General features: G+C 48.1%; 1 protein-coding gene across 1 annotated transcript; it reads left to right on the top strand.

Annotated features, from left to right (window-relative positions):
* The first annotated feature begins 527 nt into the window (after positions 1–527).
* LOC130482903 (protein FAM47A-like) lies at positions 528–8,805 on the top strand. The gene is made up of 7 exons (XM_056855778.1): positions 528–896; positions 3,058–3,218; positions 4,529–4,679; positions 5,379–5,576; positions 6,739–6,891; positions 8,041–8,118; positions 8,674–8,805. Exons 1-7 carry the CDS (start codon positions 528–530, stop codon positions 8,803–8,805), a joined length of 1,242 nt encoding a protein of 413 aa, XP_056711756.1.
* Positions 8,806–9,714: the final 909 nt, after the last annotated feature.

Here is a 9,714-nt window from a genome sequence, read left to right as displayed (position 1 = left end):
CCCTTCAAAGTTCTTTCAATGGTGTTGATCCACAGACATTGGTAGTGGAAAGTTCTGTCAAGTCACTGTATGGTGATCCCTGTAGGGTTTTCAAGGCAAGAGATGTTCAGGTAGGGATGCTAACCACCAGGTGGGGCCTGGGGATCCCCCAGAATTAATCTCCCAACTACAGAGAGCAGTTTCCCTGGAGAAAATGGATGCTTTGGAGGGCGGGCTCTATGGCATTATATCCCACTGAGATCCCTGACCTCCCCAGGCTCCATCCCCAAATCTCCAGGAGTTTCTCAACCTGGATCTGGCAACCCTGCCCCCCCATCCCCCACCAGTGGAGTAGGGGGTCACTGGGGGTGTGGGGGGAGGTAGTTGTGAATTTCCTGCATTGTGCAGGGGGTTGGACTAGATGATCCTGGTGGTCCCTTTCAACTCTATGATTCTATGATTCTAAGGCACAATTGCGTGGCCCAGTAAGAAAGGTGGCAAGCCCAGCCTAATGGGTCTGGTTTTATTTTTCAGATTCAAAGAGGGAAATGCCATTCAGGTGCTTCCAAAAACACAACTTTACCAAAGCTAGGCTCTCCGATTCCTTAAACAGCCGGCGCTGGAGGTTCTTGCAAAGCGGCCCGGATGACCTCAGAGCTGGCCTCCCTCCTCTAAGTGACAGCATTATCACTGAGCCCAGAAAGGGTCCCGTCCCGGTTCTTCTCTGCAGCAGATCTGAGGCTCTGCGCAAGACTCAGCCAAGATCCAAAAAGACGGCACTCAAGTCCCAGAGCCGCACCTGCAAACTCGGTCAGATGCGGCAGGCCAGGAAGGAGATGGTCACTCAGACCGAGTACTGCCTCAGCCGACACCCGTTGGCTCTCTATCCTCACCTGGCGGAAAGTATCTCTCCGGAGGTAAGATTCTGTATTCATGTGCAAGTCAAAAATCTTTCTCCCTTGCTGCAAATACAAAAACAAATCTTTGCCACCTTTTTCCTTTTCCGCTGGACCTGTTCCTCTTCATTTTGAAAAACAGCTTGACCAGAAATCTAACAGGGGATGCTTTGCCTCTCATTTATTTGCCACGCTGGTGAGAGTGTTCTGCAGAAGCACAGCACACAGCTGGGAAATATTGTGCAGTGTTGTAGGGTTGCCAACTTCCAGGTGGGAGCTGGAGATCTCCCGCTATTACATTTGATCTCCAGACTACAGAGACCAATTCCCCTGGAGAAAATGGCTGCTTTGGGAGGTGGGCTCTATGCCATTGTACCCTGCTGACGTCCCTCCCCTTCCCAAATGCCGCCCTCCCTAGGCTTCACTCCAAAATCTCTAGGGCCATTCATGCAGGGTTGATTTTGATGCTTGCTCAAAGCTGCTTTTTTAAAATGACTATTCGCGGTCCTAATGCAAGAGGAGAAAGTTAAACAAATTCTGCCCCCCCCACCATTCGCCTGCTCCGTCATTCCTTCTTTTGCATAGCTATTAGCAATGGTCGTTTGCATAGCTAAGCCGCGGCTGTGATTTTTCATGGTTCCTTCAGTAAATGCTTCGATGCGGGGGAGGAGCAAACACAAAAGATCATGTTAAAGGGGCTCTTAAGAAATGCGAAACAGATATGCGCCGGCTTCCCAGTGGCGGCTGGAATGATGGTTCAGTGTGAAGAAATTAAAAAAAATTGCAGGGCACTTCAGCCTGGGACCAAGCATAAACAGCCTAGGTGTTTCTCCACTAGGGTTGCCAGGCGGGTGATGTTGGCAGGCAATTGCCCACCAATCCATCCTGTGGCTCTGCAGCAGCGGGCACATTCATGCGATGATGTCACTTCCGGTTTTACTTCCGCATCGCCGCTTCCGACTTAACACTCAAACCTTAAAATCGGCCATGGTGAAGCAGTGCTTTCAGAAGTAAAACCGGAAGTGATGTCATTCCGTGCGTGCCCACACAGCCACCCCAGCCCTCCCCACTAAAACCTCCCGCCAATCGGGAGGGGGGACCTAGCAGCCCTAATCTCCACCCAGCACAGGGAACCCTACCAGCATCACTTCTGTCACCACAACATACGCAGCATGCACCAGGGCTAGCGTCAGCATCCCTTGAGGTGTGGCGTCTTCCAGGCCTCAGTAAGGTTGCCAACCTCCAGGGGGTGGAGGACAAAATAGACACCACTGTACAATTATCCAAGGATTTAGAAGCTAGTACAGGAGCGAAACACTACATAAACAAAGTACAAATAGATATATAAATAGCTACGTGCAATTACATACATTATGAGACATTATATACACAAAAAGACCTACAAGAAATCATTCATAAATATTCATATTTTTAAATGTCCAAACAAGGTACACATTCTTCTTCCACAAGCTGATCTCATGTAGTCCAATGGATGCCAATAGTAATGGAGGATACGGCCGTTTCAAATTCTTGGCAATTTAACAATTCTTCTTCAGTCAGAAGGCATCTTGCAAAATTTTGTACCAAGCTTTCATTTTCAAATTGTAGGTTATGATATATGTCCCACCACGGGTAACATTCAGGTGCTGGTCCCAAGAAGGGTAAAGAAGCTCAGCGTGGGAATACAATAGTATGATTTACTAGTTGCTAAATAGCTAACTGGTGTGTTACAACTGCTCTCCAGACGACAGAGACCAGTTCCCCTGGAGAAAATGACCACTTTGGCAATTGGACTCTATGGCATTGAAGTCCCTCCCCTCCCCAAACCCCACCCTCCTCAGGCCCCACCCCAAAAATCTCCAGGTATTTCCCTGATCTCTATTGGCTGGAGATCAGCTGTAATAGCAGAAGATCTCCAGCTAGTACCTGGAGGTTGGCAACCCTAATTATAGCAGAAATGTAGAAAATGTAATTTCACAATCAGACCAGAAAACTTTCTTTCGTGCCTCATGAGGTTATAAGTGTGTTTATTTGTGATGGGATTGCAATGGGTGTGGTGGAGGAACTTTTGTTACGAGTTTGTCCTGGTTCCCCTCCAAAAATGCTTGGATTCTGTTGGTCTCCTGAGAAGCTGCTCTGCAGACGTATTTCCACTTGGAAGCCTTTTCTGTTTTGTTCTTAGCTTTTCCGAGAGGTCGTGGGTATCCTGGATCCTGAGATGCTTCCGCTCAGTGAAGAAGAGAAGGCTGATATGGAACAGGAGTGCCTGGCTTTGTCTGGGATACAGTCTTGGTTGGAGGGTAAAGGGAAAAGAAAGACAAAGCCCAAGAGGTCGCATAAGGGGTGAGTGTCCAGAAATGCCCAATGAAAGGACGCTGTGAAATGATGGTACTGTAACATCTATGGGTAAGGAGTGTGCATGCATTCATGACTGCAGTAAGCCAAGTGACCTGCTGTAGTGGAGTGACAGAGTGCTGTGAGCTGGAAACATTCAAACCCAATATTGCCTCTGGCCACTTCCACACGGATTATCTGCCTCCGGTGCAGTGCTGTTGGGAAGCTGCCTTTTTCCTGCGTCCCCACAGCTGCACAGCACAGGGCTGAAAAGCCCCTTTTCAGGGTGGGACATTGGGGCATCCCCTGTCCCCTGCTCCCGGTGCCCACCAGTGGTCTGAGCAGCGGTGGGAGAAAAATAAAAACAACCTATGATGTTCTCCTCCTTCTCCTTCTTCTCCTCCTCTTTCTCCTCCTCCTCCTCCTTCTCCTCCTCCTCCTCCAGTAGCTCTAGGAATCGCCAGAAAATCCATGGTAAAACCATAGTGTTCTCGGCGATTCCTAGAGCTATCTATGTCACTTCCTTTTTTTACCATAAGTGGCATGACAGCACAATTGGAATCACAGGCCGCCCTGTATCCCTGTCCACAGCCCTCCTGCCAATTGCCAGATACTGCCTGGGAACCCCGGAGCGCAACTCCAGGGGTTTCCCTAGCTTTTCCTCGATCTTTTTCAAACCTGCTTTGCTGCCGTGTGAGTGGGAAAGTTCAAATTTTCCTGGCCCCACTTTCGTGGAATTCATTTTCCCTGACACCCCATCCCAAATGTTTTTCTTGTAGTACAAGTTTCTTCTGGTCTTCATGCCATGTTGGGGAAAAACAACTTAATCAAAGCAATTGGCAGAGGGAATTGCACAGGGGGTTGTGGGCAGATCAGAACCTCCCTCCTGGAATTTAGATCAATTTGGTGGTGACCCACCATTTTTACACATAGGTCTGTGCTGATAGATGAAGTCTGGCCTTTTGAGAGCCTGTCTAGGGGGAAATAGGGAACCTTTTAATTCTGAGCCTGTAAAATAACTTCTGTAAATAGAAGCTGCACAAATACACATAACATCAGCTTTTGAACACCATCTTGTGGATGCAAACTGGTCCAGCAATTTCAGTCTTTTTTTAATTAAAAAAACAATACATGAGGCTATACATAGTTAAGAAAATTAGTTCTCCAGTGATTTATAAATCAGACTCTGTTTTCCACAAATTTACCTGGAGAATGCTGGATGGAGGACATTAGTCAGATTGCCATAAATTAGCTGTGACTTGACGGCAAAAAAAAAAAACACAAGCCGAAGCATTGTGTAACGCAGACATCTCTTACAGCAAGGATCTGAAAGTCAAGGACCCTTACACGTGGTTCTCCAAACAAGAAGTGGCAAAAAGAGAAAGGGAAGCCAGGCTGAATTACATTCCTCCCCTCGACGACAGCGTAAAGGAAGCCACGAAGGAGTTTTGCAGATGGTTTGATTCTCTGGTGAGCAAAATAATGGCTATACATTTTCCAGTTCTCAGCTACCAGATTTTAGGGCAACTGTGATTCGCGGCTTGAGAGTATATATCAGAGCGATGCCAGTGGGCCCTGGGCAGAGAGGGCATGGGGGCTGCTCCCCTCCCCTGCTTGATACTGTGCCCCTCCCCGCTCACAAGAACATAAGAAAGGCCCAGCTGGATCAGACCCAGTCCCATCAAGTCCAGCAGTCTGTTCACACAGAGGCCAACCAGGTGCCTGTAGGAAGCCCCCAAACAAGACGACTGCAGCAGCATCGTCCTGCCTGTGTTCCTTTACAGCAGCTACCACTGAGCCACAGCCCCTCCCCTGTGATGCGCCTGCAGGAAAGACGTACGAGGTGTAGTGGTTAAGAGCAGTGGTTTGGAGCAGTGGAGTCTGATCTGGAGAACCGGGTTTGATTCCCCACTCCTTCGCGTGAGCGGAAGACGCTAATCTGGTAAACTGGGTTTGTTTCCCCCCTCCACACAAAGCCAGCTGGGTGACCTTGGGCTAGTCACAGCTCTCTTAGAGCTCTCTCAGCCTCACCTACCTCACAGGGTGTCAGTTGTGGGGAGGGGAGGGGAAGGTGATTGTAAGCCGGTTTGATTCTTCCTTAAGTGGTGGAGAATGTCGGCATATAAAAACCAACGCTGCTACTTCTTCATTTCTTCCTGCCTCTTCTAGGGAGGAGAGAAATATAACATCGACGAAGCCAGCATTATAAGCCTTTTTGACTCACATTATGAAACCAGACCCCCCGTCTCTGTTCCTATACATGTGGTGGAGCTGAACAATTTGCCATCTGAGCTGAGGAAATACTTGGGGATGCCACTTTCCCAAGACCCCATGAAGAAACCTGCTCCACAAGGAAGCCAGTGTAAGGTAAACAAACCTTGACTTTCCACTTCATAGAATCATAGAGTTGGAAGGGACCACCAGGGCCATCTAGTCCAACCCCCTGCACAATGCAGGAAATTCACAACTACCTCCCCCCACACACCCCCAGTGACCTCCACTCCATGTCCAGAAGATGGCCAAGATGCCCTCCCTCTCATCTTCTGCTTAAGGTTATAGAATCAGCATTGCTGACAGATGGCCATCCAACCTCTTCTTAAAAATCTCCAGAAACGTTTGTGTGTGTAACACTTGAAACGTTTTGGTGGAGACCCATGGTTTGGCTGTGTGAAGTGACCAGACAGCCATCTTTCCAAGCTTCTTTACCGCTTTGGAGAGGGGCGGGAACAGCTGGTGGATCCAACAACTCAAATGGAGTTTTTTCAACTGGTTTCAGATGGCAATGGAAGTGGCTGTATTTGTAGATGGGCAGGGCTGCTCCCCTCTTCCTACTTTAAATGCATGTCTGAGAATTCCAAAATCAAAGTGCCACTACTGAAAAGACCCTGTCTCTGGCTGCCACCTGCTTCATTTCTGTGGGCCGGGGCACAGAGAGCAGGGATTGGGAAGAGAATCATAAGTGGCAGGCTGAACAGCATGGTGGGGAGGTGGTTTTGAGAAGGAGAAGGAGGAGGAGGAGGAGAAGAAGAGTTGGTTTTTATATGCCGACTTTCTCTACCACTTAAGGGAGACTCAAACTGGCTTACAATCTCCTTCCCTTCTCCTCCCCACAAGAGACACCCTGTGAGGTAGGTGGGGCTGAGAGAGTGCGACTAGCCCAAGGTCACCCTGCAGGCTTCATGTGTAGGAGTGGAGAATCAAACCCAGTTCACCAGATTAGCCTCTGCCACTCATGTGGAGGAGAGGGGAATCAAACCCGGTTCTCCAGATCAGAGTCCACTGCTCCAAACCACCACTCTTAACCACTATACCACGCTGGCTTCCCAGCTTCAAGCTGTTTAGGGCCTTAAAAAAAGTAATTGTGGCCAGAAAATGAATTGTGCCTTGACATTTTGAAGTGGGTATGGGGTGATCAAGGTTCCCAGCACCATAGCTGGGGATGGTGTATAATTCTGTTCCCAGCTGGGATCCTCAGAGAAGCAAAGTACAGTTTGAGATGATTTGCTAATTACAATTAGCTTTTCCTTAGGAACTTCACCAACCCAAGAGGGAGAAGATCAGATATGGCGCATGGTATCTGGACCCAAGGACGTGGAAAAAGCAGAAAGCCAAAGAACCTTTAGAAGATCCACAGCTGAAGGCTACAAGCATCAAGAATGCAAGGCAGATATTAGGTGAAAAGGTATGACCAATTAGTTGTGAGGGTATGTTAAGGACCCCACACTGTGATGCAATGTGCTAATTTGGCCCAAGTTAGCCCGATCTTATCAGATCTCGGAAGCTAAGCAGGGTTGGCCCCATTAAGTATTTGGATGGGAGACCACCAAGGAAGTCCAGAGACGCTACACAGAGGCAGACAATGGCAAACCACCTCTTTTAGTCTCTTGACTTGAAAACCTTACGGGGTCGCCATAATTCAGCTGTGACTTGACAGCATTTTACACACACATAGTTAATGACAGGAGACGCAGGAAAATTGCCGGAGGTTTGGGGCAGAGCCTAGGGAAGAGAGCTCGTCAGGGATGTGATGCCCTGGAGCCCCCACCCTCTGCCATTTCCTCCAATGAAAAAGCCTGCAGTTTAACTCTGCAGGGAGACGTGCTGGATATAAACTTGTCTGATATACAATTGGCCACTAGAGAGAGCAAAACACCTGTTGAACTGAACCCACCCATCCTCACCCGAAGAAACAGGAATTTACAAGCGAGAAAACTAGGGTTGCCAGCTCCGGGTTGAGAAATACCTAGAGATTTTGGGGGGGTGGAGCCTGAGGAGGAGAGGGGAGGGACTTCAATGCCATAGAGTCCAATTGCCAAAGCTGCCATTTTCTCCAGGAGAATGGATCTCTATCACCTGGAGATCAGTTGTAATAGCAGGAGATCTCCAGCCACCACCTGGAGGAAACTGAGAATGTGGGAAAGCCCAATGGAAATAAAGTTTGCTCCTATCTGCAGGGAACCCCCCCTATTTATCTGCACAGTCCAATCTAGATTCTAGCATCTGGTGATGCCACATAGGGGAGGGGCTGTGGCTCAGTGGCAGAGCATCTGCTTGGCATGCAGAAGGTCCCAGGTTCAATCCCCGGCATCTCCAGTTAAAGGGACTAAGCAGGTGATGTGAAAGACCTCAGCCTGAGACCCTGGAGAGCAGCTGCCGGTCTGAGTAGACAACACTGACTTTGATGGCCCAGGGGTCTGATTCAATAGAATGCAGCTTCATGCGTTCATGTGTTCATTGCAATGGATCCTTAGGAACGGCATTTTGTACGGCGAGAAAAAATGGTCCTCCAGCGTGAATCTTCTCCAGTTTGGTTTTGGATGCTTTTTTTTAGGATGCTGAGATCACGCAACTTTATGGAACCCACGCTTTTAAGAAATTCCTGGAAAGGAAAGGCTACCACGTCCCAGAGGTACGATCTAAATGAGAGGTCCCCAGCCTTTTTGAGCTTACGGGCACCTTTGGAATTCTGACACAGGGTGGTGGGCACAGCCACAAAATGGTTACCACAGGAGACAGGGCCAACCACAAAATACCAGGGAGTGTGGCTATGCATAACTCTAATAGTAAACCCTCTTGGATCCCAATATGTGTAGGTGGGTTTTTGTAACTGACCAGTAGGAATGGTATGAAGAGAGACATATTTAATATTATGTTCCACAAACAAAGTCTGCCTTGGAAACGTCAGGATGAGACGTCACCCCATGGGTCAGGAATGACCTGGTGCTTGCACAGGGGACCTTTTCACCTTAGAGGGAATGGGTAGGTCATGCTGAGTGAGAGCATTTATATGAGATTTGTTAGAAAGAAAGAAAGAAAGAAAGAAAGAAAGAAAGAAAGAAAGAAAGAAAGAAAGAAAGAAAGAAAGAAAGAAAGAAAGAAAGAAAGAAAGAAAGAAAGAAAGAAAGGAGAGAGAGACTGTGACTGACTGACTGACTGACTGACTAAAATATACATTTTGCTTCAGTTCCTGGAACAGATGCTAGCTGTCCAGAATGCTCTAGGACCCCAAACCAGAGCTGTGAAGGACTCCAAGAATAAATTTCAGAAACGCAAGGAGCTCCAAGAAAACACATCCTCAGATACTGCGAACGAATGAATGTAAAGTGACAACTTGTTGATGGCAATGTGTTTTGAGGGGGCCTCCCTTGGCTTGGGTTGCAGGGCTGCAGACAACAACCCCTGGGAGTATTTAGGAGATGAGAGCTGGTGCGCTGGCATCATGCCGGCATGCCAACGTCACTGGAAGCGATGTCATGGGCCACCCCCGGATTTGCAAAACTAGAACATTCCTTCACACAACGCATAGTTAAATTATGGAACGACCTGCCCCAGGATGTGGTGATGGCTGCCAACTTTAAGAGGGGAGTGGACATGTTCATGGAGGAGAGGGCTATCCATAGCTACTAGTCAAAATGAATCCTAGTCATGATGCATACCTGTTCTCTCCAGGGTCAGAGGAGCAGGCCTGTTATATTAGGTGCTGTGGAACGCAGGCAGGACAATGCTGCTGCCGTCGTCTTGTTTGTGGGCTTCCTAGAGGCACCAGGTTGGCCACTGTGTGAACAGACTGCTGGACTTGATGGGCCTTGGTCTGATCCAGCATGGCCTTTCTCATGTTGTTAGAGTGTCTCCTGGGGTTGCCAGGTCCCCCCTAGCCAGTGGTAGGGGATGGGGGGTAGGATTGCCAGATCCAGGTTGAGAAACTGAAAGAGCTGGCAACAGGTGTTAACTAGCTTATCATAATGTGTGAATCACTTATTATGCTAACCTAGTTAATGGGTGTTTTATGAAGTTCTACTAGGTTTTACTAAGGCAATGAATACTTGTAGCAAGATAAAAAATCCCCAATCCTTTTTCAAACCCAAACACTTGTTCACACCTTTCAAACTGGCCTATCCCTTTCAAGGTTTCTTGAAAAATGGGGACGTTTTGGGTCTACCACAGGGTCCAGGAAGACTGAAATGGATCTGTTCCCTCTGCTTGATCATCAACAGTCATAAAGAGA

Source organism: Euleptes europaea, chromosome 9 (genome assembly GCF_029931775.1).
Source record: "Euleptes europaea isolate rEulEur1 chromosome 9, rEulEur1.hap1, whole genome shotgun sequence".
Taxonomy (NCBI): domain Eukaryota; kingdom Metazoa; phylum Chordata; class Lepidosauria; order Squamata; family Sphaerodactylidae; genus Euleptes; species Euleptes europaea.
Note: the sequence above shows the minus strand (reverse complement) of the source record. Positions and strands in the feature narration are given on the sequence as shown.

What these genes read in the sequence shown, in the direction of transcription:
- LOC130482903 (XM_056855778.1), top strand. Translation starts at nt 528, where the DNA reads ATGCCATTCAGGTGCTTCCAAAAACACAACTTTACCAAAGCTAGGCTC. An exon ending in CGGAAAGTATCTCTCCGGAG is followed by an intron (nt 897 to 3,057) that starts GTAAGATTCTGT and finishes TTTTGTTCTTAG; the next exon opens with CTTTTCCGAGAGGTCGTGGG. An exon ending in GCAGATGGTTTGATTCTCTG is followed by an intron (nt 4,680 to 5,378) that starts GTGAGCAAAATA and finishes TGCCTCTTCTAG; the next exon opens with GGAGGAGAGAAATATAACAT.